This window comes from Pleurodeles waltl, chromosome 5, assembly GCF_031143425.1.
Source record: "Pleurodeles waltl isolate 20211129_DDA chromosome 5, aPleWal1.hap1.20221129, whole genome shotgun sequence".
Classification (NCBI taxonomy): Eukaryota; Metazoa; Chordata; class Amphibia; order Caudata; family Salamandridae; genus Pleurodeles; species Pleurodeles waltl.
The window spans coordinates 574,391,517-574,417,869 of NC_090444.1; the positions used below are offsets into that span (position 1 = coordinate 574,391,517).

A 26,353-nucleotide genomic window follows, 5' to 3' on the forward strand; every position below is an offset into this window, starting at 1 on the left:
CATCACAAATGAATATTGGTGGCATAACAAAAGGGATAATACTCAGTATGATATATTGAGAAATACATACTTGGTATGTTACTGTGATGATAAGTGCAATGGTTGTGTTGCAGGAACGGAACCAACGTGTGTAAGAAATCATGAGGGTTCAAAAGCACCAGTTCTTTGAGGACATCTTGAACAAACAAACACAAAAGAAGGGCATTAAACTGTATTTTATAATTGTAACATCAACAGTTGTAATACCAAAAAGCTTTTCCTGAAGTGAAAAAAGGAACAAGTTTATGGAGAGATTAAAACAAAAGCAACAAGATGCTGCAAAACCACCATCACAAATTCTTTAGTTAGAGGATATTCATTTGTTGGATGTTTGGTGTATTTTTCTTATATTTATTTATTTAGTTGGAGGTTTTATATAGCTCTTGTAAGGCCCAACAGAGCAAGAGTTTTTCACATAAAGTATAATATAATAAAATTGAGAAAAAAAAGACCGTAGAACTACAGAAAGTAATACAAATAACAAAGATGTCTGTAAAAGAGACATGATAGAGCTACGATCAATATAATGTTAATTTATGCCGATCAATCATTTAACAACAAGGCCTAGAGACCCCTGAAGTTGTCTCAATGAAAGTGATCCCAATTTACCTAAGGGCAACATGGGGCAAGTGTCAGATTATTAGCTAGCATTAGAACAGACCATAGGGGTGTAAAATAGTGTTTGAAAAGGAAACATTGTAGGTCTTTTTGTGAAATAAGGCATTGATGCGAGAGTATGAATTGCAATTTATGTTTTTTTTTGTTTATTTAGTTTCATTTATTGCCAGAGAGTGAACTTGACCTAGCACATTAGCTAACCCAACGTTGGGATTACAACAGAAGGCATTGTGAGAAAAGGCCTCTTTTTGATATGGTTAGCCCCCACTTTTTGCCTGATGTTTAATGTAGCCTAGAGGTTGTAGTGCCCAGGGACCCTGCTAACCAGGTTCCCTAGGCCAGAGCTCTTTCCCTAAAACTGTTGTGATGCATTGGCACTATTGGATACACCCTTAGCTACCACTATAAGTCCCTAGTAAGTGAGCACCTATGTGCCCACCAGGGCATGGGGTACTATGCGTAGGCCCTTGATGGCAGCAGCATTGATTGTGGCACCCTCTAGGGCCGTGTATCCAGATGCACCCACAGCACTGCCATTGCAGGCTGAGTGTCCTAGGGCAAACCAAAAACACAAACTCGACATGCCTGTGTGCCCTGTCCACCATACACTGCATTTGCTATGGGTAAGACACCCCTCTGGCAGGCCTTACAGCCCTAAGGCAGGGTGCTCCATACTATATGTGAGGGCAGCATGAGCAATATGCCCCCCACTGTGTCCTTGTCAAACGTGGGACATAGTGAGTGAACTGATCAGCCATTTCAATACATGTGCTGGACTCTGGTCAAACACAAGTTCCCCAGCTACATGATGGCCACTCTAGTATCAAACAACTCAGAATGATAGATCCAAACTGGTACCAGTATTGGATTCATCCCTAAATGTAACCAAGGGTCACCGTAGAGGTGCCTCCTGCAAAAGCTAACTATCCTGGCATGGTTGCTGACTGATTCCATCCAGCATGCCACATCGAGACAGCCAATATACAAACCTTGGGAGAGAGCCCAGTCTCTGGTTTTTAAAAACAAAGCCCTTCCTGGGTGGAGGAGCTAACACCCCCTCCCTCAGGCATGTGCACTGGCCTGGCAGTGAGCTTCAAAGGGCCTACCGCCCTTGAAACTCTACTCTCATGCCTGTTGCTAGCAGCAGATGGCCTTCCCCTTTACAAATCCCCACGTTTGGTGGGAAACCACACAAAGGGTAGAAGGAGAGGCCCCACCTGGCATGCACCACCCCTAAGGTGTTGCCTGCGAGGTGGACCCACCATTTTATTTTTCTCCATCTTAGATGGAAGGAAAATAGCCAATTAGGTTTAGGGAACTGACCCTTCCCACAGGAAGTGGTCACTATAGTGGGTGTAGCCATCCAAAGGTAAGTGTCCTTTGGACATTACTAGGTTCCCCGTAAACGCCCACTAAATTCAGTATTTAGTGGGCATCCCTAGACCAAGAAATCAGATTTGAAAGGACAAAGAAGACTAGCCCAAGAAGATCCAAGGCATAAGAACTGTGGACCTGCTGGATAAGAAAAAGGCGCCAAACCCTGCCTGCTGCACCCAGGACCTGACAATCGCTGCTGTGGAGGAGCTGGACACTGGACTGACCTAAAAAAACACAGAGGACCTCCAGGCTTAACCAATCGCCCAAGATCTCTCTTCTGAGTGGAGGTACCACCAAAGAACCAGCAATCCTGTGAGGGTCACTTCACTGACCAGCCGATATCTCCCGAAAAGGAAGTTGCAGCCGGACCCGAAGACTACAAAGACAAACCCTGCAAGTGTGCCACGTTTTGTCGCACTGCACCCTCCAGTGGCCGGACCGTACCAATACCGTGAGTACTGGTCAGTGGACATCAGACTCCAAGAAAACAAGCTCCCCCAGAGCTGAAACCGGACCAGGAGGAAGCCTAAGTCAAGGGACTGCTGGAACACCCCGCACTTCCCACCAGAGTACCCCCGTTGTCCTGCAAGAGACCCTGAAAGCGACTTACCTCTGGACCTCAAAGGCACCTTTGCGCACAGCCCTTGGATCAACAACTCGTCCTGCACCTGGCCGCCCAGTGCCCTGCAAAGAGGAACCAGCTGTGCCCCAAGGGTCCCTCATCCCTTTCAACCTTGACACTCAAAGAGGACCCCAAGACACCACCTTTAAAGCTGCAAGAACAGGCCTTTCCAAGTGGTCCCCTCAGTGGTCCTGCACCAGCTCCAAGAGACTTTCCAGCACTGTTCCCGACGGAACTGGGAGCCGCCCAAACTTCTACGGCTGGCACAGTGTGCCCACTGACGACCTCAACCAACCTGCAAAAGGGAACTTGGTAAAGCAACTGTGTGATTTTATATGCATTTTTAAAAGTGACTGCCTATTGATTCCTATGGTGCATAATTACACAGAGAAAGACTGCATTTACAAAACTTCAAAAATCCCTATCTCCAAAAGTGTCTTAAAAATTATATAAAAATCTGAAGTATTTTTGAAAATTGGTCTTGAGTTATTCCTTTGAGTGTGTGGGTCGCATGATTGATACTGTGAGTGCAACAAATGCTTTGCACTTCTCCAAGATTGACCTAACTGCTCGACTAAGCTACCTCAAAAATTAGAGCATTAGGTGATCTAGTTTTTACCTCTGGAAACGAATTTGTGGTTGCCTGGACCCCCTGCACAGTGTGCCTAATTTTGCACAATACATAGAGGGGGAAACCTCCTGCAGACATATATGGAGAAAATGGATAAATGTTAAGGATGCAATCAAGAAATTTTAGTTTCAGGATTGCACAGGTACACTGATGTTTAAGAATGCAGAAACCAAGGTTAAGAATTCTGAGGGGAGGTGAATCAAGGACAGTTTGGGTTTTAGTTCCATCCTAAGCTGAAGTAGAGAAGGTACGTTTGTCAGTTGGAGAACGAGTGCAAAGGCATCATTTAAAGTTTGGTGGGCTGCCTAATTTAAAGATGTCCTCTGGTTATACTGACATTTTCACTCCGGAAGCTGTTGCTGCATCCACAGTAGACTCCATACCAGGAGGAAAAAACAGTGATCTAGGGTATTTATTGTAGGAGGCTGGCCTGGTTTGTAGTGGGTACTAAAGGTACCTAAAACTTATACCAAGCCCAGTTATCCCTTATCAGTGAAATGTAGTCAGTGTCTAGAAGCCAGGCTTTCTAGAGGTAGATGTAGGCAGAGCAGCCAAGGTTGAACTAGGAAACATGCAAAGCTCTTGCAATACCACTGTAGTCACAGAGTACTTACACACATGAAAGACAATACTCAGTGTTACAAAAATAAAGGTACTTTATTTTAGTCACACAATGCCAAAAAATACTGTGTAGGCTATACTCCCTTAGGAGGTAAGTATATCACACAATATATACACTAATAGCCAGAAACAGGTAAGTACACAGTAAGAAAACAGTGCAAATAGTGAAAATCACCATAGATTGCAAAGGGCCTAGGGGGAACACAAACCATATACTAAAATAGTGGAATGCTAAATTTGGTTTCCAACCTAGGCAAGTGTAGTGTAGAGGGGCGCTGGGAGTGTAAGAAAAAACCAAAAGTAAGTAATGTACCCCAACCCAGAGCCCAGGAAAGCATGAGTAAAACACAGCAAGTTTCCTAAACACACACTGGGAGTCGTGATAGAAGATAATTCAAGAATCAGAAAAGACTGCAAGACACCAACAATAGATTCCTGGACCTGAGGAAGAAGGGGACCAAGTCCAAGAAGCACTGAAGAGTCCAATGAGAACAGGAGCCCCTGCTAACCCGGATGAAGGAGCAAAAGTGGAACCACCGGTGAGAAGACAAAGTCAGAATTGCACCAAATAAGACAGATGCGGGTTCATTGTTGGTGCAGAAGATGTCCCACGCCAGAAGGATGAATGCAGTCTGGTTTGCGTCACTGGATTCAGCCAAAAAGCCTTGGTAAATGCAAAGCTTGCGGTTAGTGGAAAATGGCGCTGCCCGGGGCCTGGTGGCCTCTACCCAGGAGGAGGAGACAGAGGGGGTGCTCAGTAACTCAGAGAGCCCTCAGAAGACTAGGCAGTGCACACGAGTCCCACAGCATGGGGACAAAGAAGGTGCAAATGGAGGCCAATGAACCACGACACAAAGGTTCCCCCCACTGCTGGAGAACCACTCAGGAAGCTGTGCATCACAGGATGGAGTGCTGGGGGCCTAAGCTGTGCTGCGCATAAAGAACTTCTGGGAAGGTCACACACAAGCCTTGGCAACTGCAAGTGACGCTGTGCACAGGAGTACTGTCTTGCGTGGGGGAGCAGGCTCTTACCTCCACCACAATTGGACAGCTGGAAGTTGGGACTGCCGGAATGTCGCTGGATCCACGCCTGTCGTATGGAGGGGGGACACAAGCCACCAGTCGTCGCTGCAGAGAGGTGCCTGCTGAAGCAGGGAAGTGACTCCGTTAATTCACAGGAGACTCCTTTGGTTCTTCTGGAGCAAGCTGAAGACAGGTAGTCCTTGGACGATGCACAACCTGGAAACTGTTGCAGTTGCTGGCAGAAGCTGAAGTTACAAGGTTGCAGAAGTCGTCTTAGCTTCTTTCTTGCAGTTTTGCAGAGTTCCTGGAGCAGTCAGCGATTCATCCATCAGTAGAAGATGAAGTAAAGGATGCAGAGAATTCCTGCTGGAGTCTTGCAATCCGAATCTGAAGAAACACCCAGAGGAGAGACCCTGAATAGCCCTGAGAGAGGGATTGGTCACCTAACCAGGTAAGCACCTATAAGGAGGGGTCTCTGACATCCCCTGCTGGCACTGGCCACCCAGATGCTCCCAGGGTTCCCTGACCATCCTGAAAACAAGATGGCAGAACCCAGGGACACTCTGGAGGAGCTCTGGGCACCACCCACGGGGTGGTGATGGACAGAGGAGTGATCGCTCCCCTTTCCTTTGTCCAGTTTTGTGCTAGAGCAGGGACTCGGGGTCCCTGAACCGGTGTAGACTGGAGTATGCAAGGAGGGCACCATCTGTGCCCTTCAAAGCATTTCCAGGGGCTCTGGGAGGATACCCCTCCCATGCCTGTAACACCTATTTCCAAAGGGAGAGGGTGTAACACTCCTCTCCCAAAGGAAATGCATTGTTCTGCCTTCCTGGGATTGAGCTTCTCAAGCCCCAGGAGGGCAGAAGCCTGTGAGGTGGCAGCAGCTGGGGCTGCAGTGAAACCCTCAGAAGACTGGTATGGCAGGAGTGGGGGTCCATGGTGGAACCCCCAGGGTACATGGAATTGGACCACCAATATTATAATCAGTATTGGGGTACAATTACCAGTTGCTAGACAACTTACATGTCCATATTCAGAGTTACCATTATGAACCTACATATATGTATTGACCTATATGTAGTGCACACTTATAATGGTGTCCCCGCACTCACGAAGTCTGGGAAAATGGGCCTGGATGATGTGGGGTCACCTCTGCTATTGCAGGGGTGCCCTCACACAAAGGACCTATGCACCTAGCCTTCAGGGTCTGAAGGTTAGACATATAGGTGACTTATAAGTGACCTGGTGCTGTCAAAATGGCTGTGCAATAGTGCTAACACTATTTCACTCAGGCTGCAATGGCAGTCCTGAAGAAGTGTTTGTATGGAATGTTTATGGGTGGCAAAAGAAATGCTGCAGCCTATAACGATCTCCTGGAACCCCAATGCCCTGGGTACCTAGGTACGATATACCACGGACTTATAAGTGGGGGGGGGGGGGTAGTGTACCAATTTGAAGTGGAATACTGGGTTACCAGTATGTAAGTACAAATTTTGAATCAAAGAGAGCATAGGCACTGGAGCTCTGGATAGCAGGACTCCAGTAACACAGTTAAGGATACTGACAAAAACAGACTGACAAGCAGACCACAAACTATGAGCACTGGGGTCCTGACTAGCAGGATCCCAGTGACACAGTAAACATACACTGACAAACAGACCACAAATGGGGGTAACCATGCTGGAAAAGAGCCTACTTTCTCAAATTTATAGTGAATGATGGATTTACCATACAATTCTTCAAAGACAGACCACCCATGAAGCAGAGTGCTTTCTATGGAAATACTAAATATAACTAGTAGCCACTACACACACAGACTTCTCTTGGCATGTTGGGGACATATATGGACTAATTGTGTCCTGGGCGAATAAGTTACTTACTTTTTTTTAACTTTTGGTTATGCTTTCTGTAGGGACTATATCTGGATGCAGATTCTTCACCTTTTGAATATTCCCTTGGTGGCAGACTGAATCCGGAAACCTTTCAGCAGCAAGTCAGCATTCTGTAAAGTGGCACTGTGTGGCTCTGCACTGATCGCGTTCTGCTCCAGAAATTATGGGTCACCATTGTGCTGATGACAGTTGTTTTTGAGGCTGGCCACACTCCCAAACGCAGAGCCCAAGAGCTAATTGATTGTGAGCATTGTGCAGATTCAAACACTTGGGATCGTATTAATGGGTAGAGTTCCAATCACAGAACAGGAAGGAAGGGGGGGTTGGTGAGAAATCTGCGGCTAGAGTCTCTGCCACAAAGAGTGTTATCGAAGGTAAGTAACTTCTGCCAGCCGCAGAGCCTCCAGATTTTGAATACATGTCAAAGCAGTATCTATGTGGAGATGCCAGATTGTGAATTGACTGAGACAAGAAAGTTCTGGGGCACTGAGTAGGCAAAATGTCCCTCTTGGAAAGTTTGGTTGTCCTGACAATAGTGTTCTGTGAATGTATGGAGAAACACCCACATAACTGCCTGTATAGGACTTGGACTTGGCGCAGTAACACAATAGTAGCAGCCTTTGGCAGTGGTAGAGTGAGCATGCAATCCTTCTGGAGCCTGTTTTTAAGCCAATGTGTAGCAGATCTTAATGCAGGGCATGATCCAGTGGGAGATGGTTCTCTTCTGCACAGCCTTCCCTTTTTTCATTCCAGTGAACCACACAAAGAGTTCCAAGAGATCCAAGCTATGGAGCCTCTTCTCCCCACATAGGGGTGAGGCGGAGCAGAGAACGCAGACAGGGTGATGGTGTGACTGACATGGAACACCATCACAACTCTAGGCAGAAAGGATGCCTGAGTTCACAGAACTGGTATAAGGAAATGCCTCCATGGCATGGTTACCCCTTGACTTTTTGCCTTTGCTGATGCCAAGTTATGATTTGAAAGTGTGCTGAGGCCTGCTAACCAGGCCCCAGCACCAGTGTTCTTTCCCTAAAACTGTATCTTTGTTCCCACAGTTGGTGCACCCTGGCATCCAGGTAAGTCCCTTGTAACTGGTACCCCTGGTACCAAGGGCCCTGATGCCAGGGAAGGTCTCTAAGGGCTGCAGCATGTCTTAGGCCACCCTGGGGACCCCTCCCTCAGCACAGACTCACCGCTTGCCAGCTTGTGTGTGCTGGTGGGGAGAAAAAGACTAAGTCGACATGGCACTCCCCTCAGGGTGCCATGCCAACCTCACACTGCCCATGGCATAGATAAGTCACCCCTCTAGCAGGCCTTACAGCCCTAAGGCAGGGTGCACTATACCATAGGTGAGAGCATAGGTGCATGAGCACTATGCCCCTACAGTGTCTAAGCAAAACCTTAGACATTGTAAGTGCAGGGTAGCCATAAAAGTATATGGTCTGGGAGTCTGTCATACACGAACTCCACAGCACAATAATGGCTACACTGAAAACTGGGAAGTTTGGTATCAAACTTCTCAGCACAATAAATGCACACTGATGCCAGTGTACATTTTATTGTGAAATATACCCCAGAGGGCATCTTAGAGATGCCCCCTGAAAACATACCCGACTTCCAGTGTGGGCTGACTAGTTTTACCAGCCTGCCACACACCAGACATGTTGTGGCCACATGGGGAGAGTGCCTTTGTCACTCTGTGGCTAGTAACAAAGCCTGTACTGGGTGGAGGTGCTTCTCAACTCCCCGTGCAGGAGCTGTCACACCTGGCGGTCACCCCCTTTGTTACAGCACCACAGGGCATTCCAGCTAGTGGAGATGCCCGCCCCCTCCGGACACTGCCCCACTTTTGGCGGCAAGGCCGGAGGAGATAATGAGAAAAACAAGGAGGAGTCACTGGCCAGTCAGGACAACCCCGAAGGTCTCCTGAGCTGAGGTGACTTTGACTTTTAGAAATGCTCCATTTTGCAGAAGGAGGATTCCCCCAATAGGATTAGGGATGTGCCCCCCTCCCCTCAGGGAGGAGGCACAAAGTGGGTGTAGCCATCCTCAGGGCTAGTAGCCATTGGCTACTAACCCCCCAGACCTAAACACACCCCTAAATTGAGTATTTAGGGCCCCCCAGAACCTAGGAAAACAGATTCCTGCAACCTGAAGACGAAGAAGGACTGCTGACCTGAAAGCCCTGCAGAGAAGATGGAGACACCAACTGCTTTGGCCCCAGCCCTACCGGCCTGTCTCCCCACTTCAAGAAAAACTGCAACAGCGACGCGTCCCCCAGGGTCCAGCGACCTCTGAAGCCTCAGAGGACCAACCTGCATCTACAAGGACCAAGAACTCCAGAGGACAGCAGCCCTGTTCCACAAAGACTGCAACTTTGCAACAAAGAAGCTACTTTTAAAGACCACACATTTCCTGCCGGAAGCGTGAGACTTTCCACTCTGCACCCGATGCCCCCGGCTCGACCTGCGGAGAACCAACACTACAGGGAGGACTCCCCGGAGACTGCGACCCTGTGAGTAGCCAGAGTTGACCCCCTTAAGCCCCCCCAGCGACTCCTGCAGAGGGAATCCAGAGGCTCACCCTGACCGCGACTGCCTGCTTCAAAGAACCCGACGACTGGTAAAGACACTGCACCCGCAGCCCCCAGGACCTGAAGGATCCGACCTCCAGTGCAGAAGCGACCCCCAGGTGGCCCTCTCCCTTGCCCAGGTGGTGGCTACCCTGAGGAGCCCCCCCCCCCCCTTGCCTGCCTGCTTCGCTGAAGAGACCCCTGGGACTCCCCTTGAAACCTATCGCAAACCCGACGCCTGTTTGCACTCTGCACCTGGCCACACACGTGCCGCTGAGGGTGTATTTTTTGTGCTGACTTGTGTCCCCCCTGGTGCCCTACAAAACCCCCCTGGTCTGCCCTCCGAGGTAGCGGGTACTTACCTGCTGGCAGACTGGAACCGGGGCACCCCTTCTCCACTGAAGCCTATGTTTTTGGGCACCACTTTGACCTCTGCACCTGACCGGCCCTGAGCTGCTGGTGTGGTAACTTTGGGGATGCCCTGAACCCCCAACGGTGGGCTACTTTGGACCCAACTTTGAACCCTGTAGGTGGTTTACTTATCTTGAAAACTAACAAATACTTACCTCCCCCAGGAACTGTTGAAATTTGCACTGTCTAGTTTTAAAATAGCTTATTGCCATTTTTGCCAAAACTGTACATGCTATTTTGCTGATTCAAAGTTCCTGAGATACCTGAGTGAAATACCTTTCAATTGAAATACTGTTTGTAAATCTTGAACCTGTGGTTCTTAAAATAAACTAAGAAAATATATTTTTCTATATAAAAACCTATTGGCCTGGAATTGTCTGAGTGTGTGTTCCTCATTTATTGCCTGTGTGTGTACAACAAATGCTTAACACTACCCTCTGATAAGCCTACTGCTCAACCACACTACCACAAAATAGAGCATTAAAATTATCTCTTTTTGCCACTATCTTACCTCTAAGGGGAACCCTTGGACTCTGTGCATGCTATTTCTTACTTTGAAATAGTACATACAGAGCCAACTTCCTACAACTGGTTTGCTAGGAAGACAGTGGTGTATGGTGGATTAAAACAGACAGCCTAAAGCACATTTTACATGGCATGCTGCGGAAAGGCAATGAGCAAGGCAGTCTTTATTGTAAGGAGTCATAAGGGACAGATGCAAAGCAGCTCGAAAGGAGTACATATCAAATAAGTGAGGATCAGATTAATATCCCATTTGAGAATCACAAAAGAAGAAGGGGGGAACATATGTTGACGCTCTTTCAAAAATCTCATCACAAATAGAGACTCAAACAAGGAGGGCTGATCCGGCAACCATAAGAAGGCCAAAAGAAAGCCTTTAATCGTGTCCAAAGGCTTGTCCAGCAAGTGACAAAACAAACAACAGAATGTCAGTTAACTTGGCCTGGAGGGGGTGACAATCTTTCATGTGCCGCACCAAACCACAAATATGTCCCAACAACAGAAGTATACTATTTTTGTTGAGGAATGCCTGGCTGCCAAGATGACATCAACCACCTCTGGAGAAAAGTGGAAGGTGTTCAGCTGTCTCCACTTAGTCTCCAAGCATGAAGATTGTGAAGGCCCGGGAGCAGAATCCTGCCTTATTACTGCAACAGGAGATCCTTCGGGGGAAGAAGCCTGGTCCGAGGACATATGCTCAAGCCCAGGAGTTCTAGATACCACTCTCTGTGCCCAATCCAGAGCCACTAGGGTGAGTTGAGCCTGGTAGGTTGAGACCTTCTTAAAAACTCTGGGCAGGAGAGATTTTGGCAGAAAGGCACACAAGATTCCCCTGGTTCCACTTGAGGTGGAACGTGACTTTGAGCAAGAGATGCCTTGGAAACTTCAATGAACAAAAGTGCTTACATTGAGCATTCTCAGTTGTGGCAAACAGACTGAGCCAAGGTTCTCTCCATTTCGGGAAGAGACATCGTGCCACCTTTAGGTGTAACAGCCAATTGTGATTAGCGAGATGACAATGGTTGATCTCATCTGCTCCTCAATTCAATGATCCTGTCAAGTGGTTCACCACCAAGAACATTTCTTACAGATCCAGCCATTTCCAAAGGCACAGGATAAAGGGTACAAGACCCCACCACACCCAGCTTGTTGCAATACCACATGGGGGTGGTGTTGTCTGTAACCACGTGTACCAGCCTCCTTTTGATGGATGGAAGGAGGACTTTGAACACCGAGCAGATAGCCCTCAGCTCCACAAGACTGATATGGAGCTGGGACTCCACTAGAAACCAGAGGCCTTGGATCACCACCTCTCCCTGATGGCCGTCCCAAACCATAAGTGATGCACTAATCACCACTGTGGGGTAGAGAGAGGGGTCTGCAGATGACCCAAATGAGGTCCAGCAAGCACCACTGGTGGTCCATTGCAGTCTCTACTGAAATCTGAACATGGTCTGAGAGGTCGCCTTGATGTAAGGCCCGCCAGAACTTTGGACCTCACTGCAGAACCTGCATAAGTCACATTACATGCTCGACCAGCAGGATGCAGGAGGCCATCAGCCCCAGTAGTCTCAGAGTCAACCTAACTGAAATCCAGAACAGAGGCTGAAAGATAGGGTTCAAACTCAATATCTTGGATGAAACCAAACTGAGTTGTGAATGGCTAAGATGAGAGTGAGTCCGGGAAGAAATCAAGTGTAACTTTGGCATGTGGCTAGTGATCCCCAGTGAATGCAGGATGTCCCCCATACTCTAAAGGTGGGTGACAACTTCCAGAGACGAGCTTGCCTTCAACAACCAGTAATCGAGGTAGGGGAATACTAAAATCCCTGACATCGGTAGATGAGATGCCACCATCACTATCACCTTGGTGACCACCTGAGGGGTGATGGTAGGGCCGAAAGATCATCGTGAGGAAGGAGTGAGTAGCACTAGGTGATCCATGAGGGACGCACCTTGGAGTATGTGTGACTACAGAGGTCCCTCAGCCCTTCCTCCATGCGGCACAGATGACCCACATCTATGGTACTGAGGAACCCAGGAAAGTGTGGGACGACAAAGGTCATGCGGAATTTAATGTGGCACTGATAGGTGTACATGGCACATTATGATCCTGTGTTCCGTCCTGAAGAATGCCACAGACTCTTGTGAGCCAAGAGGCAGAAACATGTTGATGGTTCAAGTGGAGATGGGGTATTGGTTCCCCTAGTCTCCACACTGCTTTTAGTACCAAGTAATATCTCATACAAATTAAAAGGTAGTTTTTGTATATTGCATTCATTTTTAACCATTTCATATTACGCGTTCAGCAGTTAAGTGGAGTGCCTCCTTGACCGTAAAGTATAGCCCTGCTCTCTAACAAATGGGTTTTTTGAAGAGCGAAGGGAGTCCTATGATGAAGCATGACACCTGGTGGTGTGTGAGGACATCCCGTCACAATTTTCTGTATGTCCATAGATAGGCTGGAAGTGGACAATTACTTACAAAAGAAAAAAACAATTTCTCAGGTGGCTTTTCTTCTGTTTAATAAGGCCAAAAGGAAGCAGAGCAAACTGAAAGTGCTTGTGGCCCACCGTGAACCGCAGGTATCAACTGTGGCCAGCAGGATGGGGATATGGAAATACACGTCCTGCAACTCCATCACTACTTGGACGAGCATGAGCATTTTGAACTTCTCCTTCTTCAAGAAGAGATTGAGATGGCACAGAACCAGGATAGGACAAAGTCCTCCATCCTAGTGAAAATAACAACCAAAACCTACTTCTGATCCAGGCACCTTCTCTATGGCTCCCTTGGCCAAGACAGCCTGCACTTCTTGATGGAGCAAGGAGAAGTGGTCCTCTGTCAGCCGATCGTAAGTGGGGGCATGGGTGGAGGGGGGGTCACAAAGGAAAGGGAGCAGTGCCTATGGACTATCTGGAGTACCCATGGTCTGATGTAACTGAACACCGATGGGGAAGATGATGGCATATCCGTCTCCCACTAAGTATCCATAATGGTCTGAGGGCGGATGCAGGAAGCTGGATCTCTTTATATGGCAATAAATGGGACACACACTCAAAGAATAAATCTGAAACTAATTTAGAAAAAATAACATTACTTTATATAAAGGTTTCCAACCCAAAAACTTCATTTTCAGGTAAGTTGTTTTTCTAGCATAAATACTTTGCAGTTTAAAAATTCAACACTTGGGGGCGTGGCTTCAGGCGTCAAGATGGCGGTCGCACTCAGAGTGCTCCGGAACCCTCCGTCATCCGCCTGTGGTTAATGAGGTCCGAATGAGCGGAAAGACGCCGCTCCAGACATCCTTGTGACCCTAGGATCCCCTGGAGGGCTGGATGCAGTAAGCGAGCGAGGATCCTAGACCCCGTGCCCTCGCGGCGATCCGACTGATCCCGAAAAAAAGATGGCGGCCGTAACGAGATACACCTGCCTGGGCTGAGATCGGACCGGCGGCTCCACCGGAGGTGACCGCAGCGAGCCGAGGGAGCGGCGAGAGTCCCCAGGGAGTCTGGGCCTGTGCTCCGGCCGCGGACCCCCATGAGGAGAGCGCCAGGTGAGCAGCGCTGCCCCCTGCGCTTGTTTGTGGGCACCGGCCGGGAGGCCGTGGCCCCCCGCATATCCTGTTAAGCAGGCCCGCGGGCTGAACTGAGGCGGCCGGGGGGGATAGGAAGACCGCCGCCGCGGCTGATGCCACTCCGCCCGGTATCCTGTCTGGCTCAGGGAGAGAGCCGGGGCCGTGTGGAGGGCCGGGACCAGGCCGAGGGTCGAGCGTGGCCCCGTGGGGGCGAGGACACGGCTTGAAGGCAAAAAGGGGGAGGAGGAGAAGGAGGAAGGTGGTGATAGTGGGAGTCCCCCCCTCCCCAGAACAACGGATGGGAGACCCAGTGGCCTGCTTTCCGCTCCCCCTCAGACCCTCATCCGGATGGGGTTCACCGTAGCCCACAACAGTGGCTGGGAACAGACCAGGATCTGGGACGCGGAGGAGGGCTTCCCAGAACGGATTGAAAATTAGGACTCCGAATCACAGATAACCTGTCCTTGTCAAACGGGAGATTGGAAATCAGCGGCCAGCTTGAGGTGAGACTGGACCTGCCACTGAAATGCCAGACCCTGGGAATGAGGGGAGCTAGACCCTAAACTGGAGCGAATTCCTCCCCTCTGAGTGGAGAGGGTGAAGAGGGGACTGTCGGAGCAGGACCAACGGCTCGGCCCTCCCCGCGGAGCCGGCAAGGGGGCTGCCCTCGCGGGGCCCAGAGGGGTGTAGAGGAGACTGGAGGGTGCCCTTGAGACTGTGACCTCCCGACGTCCTTGCGCTGAGCGTCACGGCGGGACCACACCATGTTGTCTCCTTCCTAGACCCAAGATATCTGAAAGCGCACTGAGGACTTAGGTTTGAAACGTAATACGGTGGGAGCAACGTGTCTGACCCCCGTCCCAAGTGTCACGATGGGAAGGGATAAGGCGAACAAACAACCTCCACCCTCCCAGCAAAAAATCGACCAGTTCACGACAATGACGGGCCAACGAGGTGGGGGGGGACGCGGCTAGTGGCGGTCCCGCGCCGGATGGAGTGAGTGCCATCCTCCAAGCTATCCAATCATCGCAGACGGCCGTGGAGACCAAAATCGGAGAAGTGCGAGTGGATATGGGCCTCATTAGGCAAGATCTCAGAAATGCAGTGAACCGAATCACCGAGGTTGAATCCCGAGTCTCCCAGAATTAAAATGATCTGTCTGACCTCAAAATCAAAGTGGCCCAGCTGCAGACCCGAACTAGCGAGCTTCACCGCTGTGCGGAGAATGCTGAGAACCGGTCAAGACGCAATAACCTGCGCTTCATCGGTTTCCCCGAGGGCATAGAGGATGACAAGGCCCCTGAGTTCCTAGAGAGATGGATCAAAACCTGGATGCCGGACCAGTCTCTCTCGCCCTGGTTTGCGGTTGAATGGGCCCACAGGGCGCTCCCCCGCGCCCTCCTCCGGGCGGCCCAAAACGCCCGATGATTGCACGATTTCTTAACTTTAAAGATAGAGACAATATCCTCAAGGAAGCTAGGCGGTCGGAAGATCTTCAATGGGAAAACCACAAAATCCTAATTTTTCCGGACTACACCCGGGAGGTCCAAACCCGCCGCAGGTCGTACGAGCTCGTTAAACAAAAACTTAGGGCAATGCAACTCTCGTACATGCTCCTCTTCCCCGCACGGCTCAAAGTCCTTATGGATGGGAAAGCGTACTTTTTTGAAACACCAGAGGAGGGCGTCGGAGCCCATAGGGGTCCCCCAAGATCCACTGGAAAAACCCCACGTATCGAACCCTACCCTTCGGGAGGGCCCCGGAGGAACCGGCGGCGTACCAGATCCCGGAGAGGTAGGCAGAAAGACCCGGCCACTCCTGCAGACAGTGAGGCGGCCCGAGACTCACAGACAGAGAACATCTCCGATGCTCTCCTTGGGCCTCGGACATCAGCCCAGACAGCGGAGGACAGTAGCTTGAGCCAATCCCCGGTGCTCGGCTGACATGATGTGTGTGGCCCCTTCGATGGACGCGGGGGGGACTCACCATGCTTGACTTACTCGTGCGGGCCCTGGAGGGGCTACCATTGATGACACTGAGACTTCCTAATGCATGGTGCCTAAAGCTCGATTTGTGACTGTTAATTGCAATTGATCCGAGTGAAAGGAGGGGTCCACCACTCCACCCCAATGACAGTCCTATTGGCTGTCTGGTTCTGGTTGGGTACTTGGGCGACAGATGCTTCCGGGGTGGGAGTATGGGGAGGGGGGTGTTTTTTTTTTTGGGGGGGGGGGATTAGTTTGAAATAGGTTTAGAGGGCAACAAGTTAGTTAGCCTTGTTTGTAATTTTAAGGTTTCACCGATATGTTGAAATGGTCGTCCCTAGATTCGCAGCCACACACTCAGCATTGTATAGCACCTGCACAACCCACGCTTGGCCCTCACTGACCCAAGTCCTCTTCTGGAACGTAAACGGCTTATTAGACAAGATCAAGAGATCAGAAGTATTGAACACTCTCCGTAGATATTCCCCCTCAGTGGTCCTCCTGCAGGAAACCCACCTCCTCGGGTCCAGGTGCCCCATGCTTGCGCGAGGAGGATACGACAGAGTATACCACGCAGGATTTTCCAGAGGCTCTAGAGGAGTGGCCATCCTGCTCCATCGATCTCTACCCATGGTGATCACAACCACGCAGTCCGACCCGCAGGGCAGATTTGTAGTAGTCACGGGGACTCTTCAAGGGTCACCGATAAACCTTGTGTGCGCCTACGCTCCTCCATCAGGACTTGATGCCTTCCTACTTTCGCTCCACCGAGTGACTACAGGACTTCCCCAGGGGACCACCCTGCTGGGAGGAGACTTCAATGCGGTTCTTGACCCCAATCTGGACGTGTCTGGTGGGATCACCGCTAGTAGATCCAAGCGGGCTTCAGCCCTAAGCAACTGGGCCGAGAGCCTCGGCCTATGCGAGGTGTGGCGCACCTGGCACCCCAGGGAACGCCAATACACACATACATCGGCTGCCCACCGGACGCAATCCAGAATAGACCTTGTGTTCATGCCCGCCTTGGACTTCTCGAACGTCGCAGGGGCGGAGATTCTCCCTCGGACCATGCGCCAATACGTGTCCGACTGGGCGGAGCAGATCCCACCAGGCGCCCGATGTGGCACCTGAACGCATGGCATTTACAGGACAAAGACTACACTCAGGAGATCAGGAATCACCTTAGTCAATATTTTGAATTGAACCTGGGATCGGTTCGATCTCCAGGAACAATATGGGCCGCCTGTAAAGCTACTCTCAGAGGGCATGTCAAGCACATCCTTCGATCCCGTGAGCAAGACCAGAACTCCCAGGTCTCTGAGCTGGTGACCAAGGCCTTAAGACTGGAACGCCAACACGTGAACTCGGCATCGGCCTCTATCATGAGACAGCTGACTAGGGTGAGAGAGGATATTAAACACATAATGCTGGACTCGGCCAAGCACATATGGATGGGGGGATAAAAATGGGATCTTCTGCATTGGTTGGCCACCCGCCCCCTGGCCAACAGAATTATACCCGAGATTTTAGAGGACTCTGGCTCCCTCGTCAAAACATCTGTCGAAATTACACACAGTTTCGCCTCCTACTACACCCGCCTATATGCCAAACACCCCGCCCCGTTATTGAGAGAGAGACTCCCCTCTTAAATGATATTACCCTTCCCAGGGTGTCCCTGGAGGCAAGAGGCAGGTTGGAGGAGGCCATTAGCCTCGCAGAGATCTGCAATGCAATATCCAATCTGGCATCGGGCAAGACCCCAGGCCCTGATGGTTTCCCGGCAGAGTTATATAGTAAATGCAGCGATATTCTGGGTCCCCACTTGCTTAACATGTATGAGGAAGCTGAAAACCGGGGCCGCTTCCCCACTGAGATTGACCAAGCGACAATTGTAGTGATCCCCAAAACTCAACCCCCATCACGACATTGCTCGGCGTACCGGCCCATCTCACTTCTAAATATTGAGATCAAAGTGCTCTCCTCGATCCTTGCCTCCAGACTGAAGGAGGTAATGCCCACGCTGGTACACCCTGACCAATGTGGTTTGGTGCTCACCCGTAGTACTAGGCACTGCATCAGGCGGTTACATCTGGCCCTGGCGCACCACAAAACTCTGTCACATACACCTTTGGCACTACTCCTACTTGATTTTGAAAAAGCCTTTGACACAGTGGATTGGTCTTATCTCGAACAGGTCCTGCAAAAAAACGGGCTCGGGTCCAAATTTCGAGGACTAGTGAAACTCCTATATTCTAACCCGACTGCCCGAGTCCGGGTGAATGGAGTGGTTTTTGACCCATTGCCCATTGGCCGTGGAACTCGACAGGGATGCCCGCTATCCCCCCTACTCTTTGCGCTAATAATAGAACCCTTGGCGATACTGCTGAGGGGCACCCACTGATTGAGGGCTAGCCCTGGCCCTCCGGTTCGGAGGACCGAGTGGCGTTATACGCTGATGATGTTCTCTTGTATATTTCTAACCCGCCCAAGAGTGGCCCCCGCGTTCTAGAGATCCTGGGCCTTTTTGCAGAAGCCTCTGGATTGATCCTGAACCCAGCCAAGTCCCTGCTGGTTCCCCTACATCGCTCTCGAGACTGCATAGATTGGCAACGAAACATCCCAGTGCGAAGGAACAGCTTCAAATATCTAGGTGTACATATCTCACTTCTTCCTGAGTTGGCATGGGAACTCAACATTACGCCGCTAACAAGGAAAATCAAGACCGATCTCCTGCGCTGGAGGGCCCTCCCCCTGAACCTGCTTGGCAGAATAGCGCTGTACAAGATGATGATCCTTCCCAGGCTCCTCTACCTTCTGCAAAACTTTCCACTTCCCATCCCCATGAGATGGTTCGGGGAGATGGACTCTTTAGCGCGCCAATTCATATGGGGCGGCACCCGTTCACGACTGGCGCTCAAAACTTGTCAGAGAGACATATACGACGCTGGCTTGGGCATGTCCAATATCCAATACTATCATCTTGCGATGCACGTGCTCGTAATTAATGACTGCGTAGGGGGTGGGTGGACAGATCCCGCATATCAACTAGAATTACGGATGATGGGCTACCCACGGATCATCGGGGCCCTCTACGGGAACCCGATCGCCCGAGATGTCCCAGATGTGACCAAAGTGGTCTTACAGGGGTGGCGGACGATTCAGAAGTTGACGGGGTGGTGGGGACGTCTTACCCAGCAGACCCCGCTATGGCATGGGAGGCAGTTGGTACAAGTGGCGGGCCTGGAGGGTTTTCAGAACTGGGATAACATAGGTATCTCCACTCTGGGCGACATCCGGGGAGGGTCACACATGCGGTCCTTCCAGGATCTTCAGAAACACTATTCATTAAACAAGACACAGTTCCACCGGTATCTTCAGCTACGCCATGCCCTACTAGTACATGTACAGGCAGGAGACACCATACCCGAACATAGCCCTATGGAGGCAAAGGCATTGATGGGAGACCTGGGCAGGGGAGGTGTTTCCCAGATATATCGCACCCTAATCACCGTCACTGCGGGCTCCCTGGGAGGGCTCTGACAAAGATGGGAGGAATGGGTGGGCCCCATGGAAGAGATGGACTGGGCAGAAGCACTGATGGCCCGCGTACCCTTACAATGGCCACTCGCTTCCGATTAATAAAAACCTACTTTCTTCCTACTGCCTATCTCACGCCCACCAAATTACACAGAGCGGGCCTCCGCCCCACAGCGGAGTGCCCCCGCTGTGGGAGCCCCGCGGCTGATTTCTTCCACATGGTATGGGCTTGCCCAACCATAGTGACTTACTGGGAAGCTGTAGTGCGGGAAGTTTCTGGGGTCTTACAGGAAGATATAAAGAGGGTGCCGTTGCCCCTCCTTCTGGGGGTCATGGGAGACAATAGGCTGCGAGGAGCGGATCGGACCTTCCTAGGGGTGGCATGCCTGGTGGCCAAGAGGGATATAATGGCGGACTGGAAGGCCAGGACTGCACCGACACTGACTAAATGGAGACGGGGGCTGGACTGGTGTGCGCAGCGTGAAAAACTTGTATATGAGGCCAGAGGATGTTTAAATAAGCATAGTAAGATATGGGGAAAATGGGAGATCATAGCAGGCTTCTAGATTGCGTATAACATTTATCTACAATGTGTTGCTGGGGACATCGGGTTCGATCACTGTTCGATGCCCGTTGGCATCATGTTAATTGTACGTATCATTGTTTCTTGCAAAATCAATAAATACTCTTTATCAAAAAAAAAATTCAACACTTAGTGCAATTTTTCAGTTCACCAGAGTTAACCTACAGGAGGCAAAAAAGAATGCAGTTTTGCAACACCCAGCAAGGTATAAATCAGTACCAAGAGTGCCCACACAGCGGGACAGGGGCCGCAGGGAGCACAAGTCAAATTCGGAGTTGGGTGCCCAATGTTAACTAAAGGAGACTGGGGGTGCATGAAGATGTGCTGCTTACGGATGAGTAAACTGGTGTCAGGGGTCGATCTCCTAGGGTTCAGTTAAGTACAAGGGGGGCCTCAAGGCAGCACCAAACTTACATCCTCAGTGGCACAGAGGCTGCCAGGTACAGAGGGCCAACACAGCGTCGGGTACCCAATATTAACCAATGGAGACTGGGGGCAACCGAAGATGCCCTGCTCACAGGCAAGGAAAGCGGTGACAAGGGTTGATCTCCTGGTGTTGAGGTAAGCAAGGGGCCATAAGGCAGCACCAAACTTATAATCCTCAGCAGCACGGGGCAGCCGGGTGCAGAGTGCCAACACAGCATCAGGCACCCAGTGCAAGTCAATGGGGGAGATCAGTTTTTGAAAAAGGCTGCAGGCTCGGACCTGGAGGCTGAAGGAAAAAACTCACAGCTCACCAGGTAAGATCTGATACTAGGGATACTGACTGTCCACCTCCCCAAGGCCCACAGGCTCCGGGTGCAGGGGTGTCTTTTGGCATTAGGCACATATATACACACACAACACATACACAAAATAAACAACAGAAACAGAATAACAATATACAGGATCCTTTTGGAGAGCCGAACCATATACTAAAAAAGTGGAATGTGAAATAGTGAACCCAACCAAGGTAAGTGTGGTAGTTAGTCAGGAGCTGGGGCCAGACAGAAACAGAAGCGGTAAGTACTGTAAGTGTCCCCAGCAACCAGGTGCAAGGTAGTTAACCACCCAGTTGTCCCATATGCAAAAACAGAGTTGTGGCGGGAGTTCGTGGGATTCTGGACCCTTCCCAGTGGACCCTGAGAAAACCAGCAGACAAGAGGAAGGCTGGAGAGGACCCCACCCTAGGACAACCAGAAGAGAGGGTACCTACACCAGGGAACCTGGATGCAGTGGGGAGAAGGGATTCTCTCTGAAGTCAGTGGATGCCTGGGATTGTCAAGCTGCTGTTACGACCAGTGAACCAGGCCGGTGGAACCGAGGGACAGATTACAGATGTGGAGGACCTGCACAGGAAGGGGACAGAATGAAGCACCCTTGGAGGTGCCCAGGTGGTGCAAGTGGCAATGCCACCCTCCAGGAGGGGAAGTTCCTACAAAGTCAGTGGAAGAAGAAGTCCAGCTGAAGGGTCCAGGAGCTGCATAAGAACTCTGCAGTCGCCTATGAGCTGTCCCTCGCCGGTCGCCGGACTGCACAAGGGTCAGTGACCAGCCAGGTCACCAACAAGCACTGGCAAATGCAAGCAGGAGCTGATGACGTATTTGCAAAGTTTTGGGGACCAATAAGGTCCAGGAGACTCTATACTTGAGGGGGAGTCAGGGCTGGCCTTCAGCACGCAGGAAGGCCAGTAGGAGTCGATGGAGCCTCCACGAGTCACCCACAGGTGATGGATACAAGGAGGCCTTACCAGCACGACAAAACATAAGCCCTACATCGCAGGAGTTGCAGGACAAGGGCTGATCTTTAAGTTAAAGAGTGCTGGACGCAGGGGCTTCTTGGGGCCTGAAGATCTCCTGGAGGAAGAGTAAAAAGCCTTGGTAAGTGCAACAGTCGCAGTGAACAGGAGTTCCAGTCCAGCTGCAGGGGCCCACAGTCTCCCAAGCTGGTTAGATGACAAGCAGGACTCCGAGGAAGACACAGACTTGCCACCTGTGAAGCAGGAACTTCATATGTCAATGGGACAGCAGACCCCACCAGCCACTCAACATTGTCTTGAGGTGCCTGAGGATATAGGGGAGTGACTCCTGCACTCCAAGGGGGATTCCTTCGTGCTTCCATGTGCAAGCAGAGTCCTTGTGACCCTGGAGGATGCACAGCCTTGGATGTTACATAATTCTTGCAGGATCTGGAGAAACAATGTTGCAATGGGAGCCTTCCCACCGGAAGCAGACGTGTTTTGGTTCCAAAGCAGAACAGTAGCAGTTCCAGAGGACAGGTGTAGATGATGTCTTGAAGAGAGTTCCTTGGAGAGTCATGCTCGAAGACTCTGAGGACTCACCCGCGAGGGAGCACCTTAAGGAACCCTAAAAGGGGGTTGGTCACTCTCTGAAGTGACCCACCTATCAGAGGGGGTCAGTGACGTCAAATACCTAGCCTAAACCAACCAGATGCTCCCAGGAGCCTCTGCACATCTGATTTACAAGATGGCAGAATCAAGTGCCCACCTGGCAGAGCTCTGTGCATCTCCAGAGGGGAGGAGCTGGACAGGGGGGTGGTCACTCCCCTTACTTTTGTGCAGTTTCGCCCCAGAGCGGGAACCGGGGGATCCTGAACTGGTGTAAACCGGATTATGCAAGGAGGGCACCAAATGTGATCTTCAAAACAGTCTATTGGAGCTGAGAGGCCGCCCCACCCCAGCACTTAGACAACTAATACACAGGGGAGGTTGTCACACCTCTTCCTTGCAGAAGATTCTTTGTTCTGCCTCTCCGGCTGGAGCATGGCTCACCAGCAGGAGGGCAGAACTCTGTCTGTGGTCAGCAGCAGCGTAGGCTGGCAGCTAGACCGCACAAGGCTGCACAGGCAGAATGGGGGATCCTCTAAGGAACCCCCAGAAAACATGGTATCATGCAACAAACACTGGAATTGGTGGTGTTGCATGATTCCAACATGTTTGATACTAAACATGCCTAGGTTCGGAGAAGCCGTTATGTAGCTGGACTACTCTTGGTGACCAGTGTCCTCTACATACCTTATGATGGCTTCCCTGTATTTACAGAGTCCAGGAATTGGTCTGGGGGTCTGTAGGGGCACCCTGCTCATGCAGGGGTAAGCCTCACACATGGAGACATGCACCCTGCCCTTGGGCTGAGGGGTGACTTATAATGTTTAAGTGCAGTAACCAGGTTTGGTGGTGAAAGGTTTCATGCACCATTTCACGCAGGCTGCAATGGCAGGCCTGAAGACACAATTTGCATGGGCTCCCATGAGTGGCACAATATATGCTGCACCCCATGGAAGACCCGTGGTGTACCAATACCCTGGGTATCTAAGTACCATATACAAGGGACTTACATGGTTGCACCAGTATGCCAATTGTGGGGGTAAAAAGTTGGCCAGCAACTAAATTTAGAGGAGAGAGAAAGGTCACTGGGGTCCTGATTAGCAGAAACACAGTAAACTACAGTCTAAATCAGGCATAAAGTGGGGGGTAAATATGCTAGAAAGAGGGCACTTTCCTACAATGTGTAAGACCTTAAGGAACCTATTAGCAACAGAAGACTTAAACAAAAACGTTTCATCAGGCAACCTTAAACACGCAGTGATGGCAAACAAGTAACCTTTTAGAATGCCAAAAGCAGAGCCCTGCAGGGCCAGAGAAAGGATAAACAACATAACCTCAGAAAGAGGGGCAGAGAGAGGGTCAACAGACTTATCTATGGACCATGCCACAAATTTATTGCAACATCAGGTGTATACCGTTTTGGTGGAAGGACGCCTTGCTGCCAAGATAACATTAGAGACTTTTGGCAGAAGGTCAAAAGCTGTCAACTGCCACCACTCAAACTTCATGCAAAAAGGTGGAGATAGGACAGGTTCAGGTGGAGAACTCGCCCCTGCTTCTGTGACAGAAAATGCTGCTGAAGGCGCAGTCTGATCAGAGGATCGATTGCCATGCTCATTAGCTCGGTATAGCAGACTCTTCTTGCTCAGTCCTGAGCCACAAGGATTACTTTGGCCTGGTTGTTTCTGATCATCTTGAGAACATGGGCAGAAGTGGTATGGGCGGAAAGGCGTACAGGAGGCCTGAGTTCCACTCAAGATGAAAAACACCGCCAAGCGAGAGCTGCCTTGGAAACTCCAATGCGCAACACTGCTGGCATTGTGCATTCTCTGCAGAGGTGATCAAATCTAATCAAGACTCTCTCCACTGCCAAAAGAGACTTTGTGCAACCTCTGGATCGCCAGATGGAGATGCCATTCATGATCGACTAAGCATTGTCAGCTGAGTTCATCCGCTGACGTTCAGAGAGCCCGACAGGTGTTGAATCATCATGGAAATATCCCAATGTTCCAGCCACGTCCAGAGGCACAAAGCCTCTTGACAAAGGGTCCAGAACCCAACTCTGCCCTGCATGTTGCAGTTACCACATTGTGGCAGTGTTGTCCATGAACACTGGCACTACCCTACCATTTGAGAGAGGGAAGAAATGCTTTTAATGCCAGTCTGATCACCCAGACCCTTGTGGAGTCCGGACTCTGCTGGAGACCAGATGCCTCTGATCTTTTCCTCTCCCCGGTAGCCACTGAAGAAGATTGTCCAAGTTTATGGTGTACGTCTATGGTGTGGCACCCTATACTGAGTCCAGGCATCCCTTAGTGATAGTATTTAGGTGTTCAGATAGCTAAAGCTCTCTAGGGGTAGCTGTGGTGAGCAGCTAAAGCTTATCTAGAAGGAGTGTAAAGCACTTGCGATACCACAATAGTCAGTCAGTAAGTAATACAGAAGAAAGTACCACACCAGGTGTTGCAAAAATAAGATATACTAACATTGGTATATCTCCACCTGGAGATAACAACACACAAAATATACACTTAGAATCAAGCAGAAAAAGCATATACGTACATGGGACCCTATGGGGGACCAAATCATATAATAAGAAAGTGGCATAAGACTGTAAGTGCACAACCAAGGTAAGTGTGTTAAGGTCCCAGGGGCTGGGGGAGTAGGATATTACCAGAGACAAGTACAAGAAATCCCACAGGCACCCTTGTGCAGAGTTGTTATTGAGCCTGGTGTCCCATAGGCTAACACAGGACTGTCACAGTTGGAATATTACGGATTCAGGACCTGTAGGAAAGTCCCTCTTTGTGGCATGGTTACCCCCACTTTTTGCCTGTTGTCAGGTGCTTAGACTGTTTTCAACGGGACCCTGGTAACCAGAACACCAGTGATTGTGCTCTCTCCTCTAAATGTGGTTACTCTTGGATCTCTTTACACCCCACAATTGGCACAATTAGTGAACCCCTGTAAGTCCCTAGTATATGGTACTTAGGTACCCAGGGCACTGGTACACCTGGGGTTCCACATGGGCTCCAGCATGTATTAAGCCCCCCACGGGAGCCCATGCAAACTGTGTCTGCAAGCCTACTATTTGCAGCCTGTGTAAAAAGGTGCACGCACCCTTTCATTCCTGGCACTACACCAGGTCACTGTAAGTCACCCCTGGTAGGCCCTTCCAGTCTTAAAGGAAGGGTGCAGGTCCCTCTGTGTGTGGGCATCCCTGCAAGAGCAGAGGTGCACCTAAGAACACCAGTTACAATTCCCTGGACTTGGTAAGTGAGAGGGGAAGCCATTTTAGCTATGTAGTGGCCGTAGGCCACTACCTGTGGTCCAGCTACATAATGGTAACTCCGAACCTAGACATGTTTGGTATCAAACATGTTGGATTCATACCCCAATACTGAGGTCAGTATTGGTGGCATGATTACAGGCACTCTGGGGGCTCCTTAGAGGACGTTCCAGTAGTGCTCCTTCCAGTCTTCCAGGGTCTGCGAGCAGACCAAGCTGCTGCAGCCCATCAGACAGGATTCTGCCCTCCTGCTGCTTGACCAGCTCAAGCAGGGGAAGGCAGAACAAAGAATTTCCAGTGGGAGAGGGGTGCAACTATCCTCTCCCTTGGAAATAGGTGTTACAAGGCAGGGGAGGGGTAGTCTACCCACGCCACTGGCTTGCTTTGAAGGGCACATTAGGTGCCCTCCTTGCATAATCCAGTTTGCACCAGTCCAGGAACCCCGGTCCCTGTTCTGGCGCGAAACTGCACACAGGAAAGGGGAGTGACCACTCCCCTGTCTGTCATCACCTCAGGGGTGGTACCCAGAGCTCCTCCAGGTGGCCATTTGATTCCTCCATGCAGAAACCAAGATGGGCAGAGGCCCCTAGGAGCAGCAGAGTGGTCAGGTTAGGCAGATAACGTCAGTGACTCCCTCTAACAGGTGTTCACCTTGCAAACTGGCCAAGCCCCTTTTTAGGCTATTTAGGGACTCCCTTTTGGGTGGGTCCCCAGATTCCATGTGC

The 26,353-nt window shown here is 50.4% G+C and overlaps 1 protein-coding gene across 2 annotated transcripts in view; it reads right to left on the reverse strand.

Moving 5' to 3' along the window:
- USP34 (ubiquitin specific peptidase 34) overlaps positions 1 to 26,353 on the reverse strand; it is a 1,940,069-nt gene that overhangs the window by 240,864 nt on the left and 1,672,852 nt on the right. For both annotated transcript variants that reach the window (XM_069234398.1, XM_069234397.1), the window contains one exon: positions 71 to 175. In XM_069234398.1, the coding sequence (XP_069090499.1) occupies positions 71 to 175 (105 nt within the window). The remainder of the gene's footprint in view (positions 1 to 70; positions 176 to 26,353) is intronic.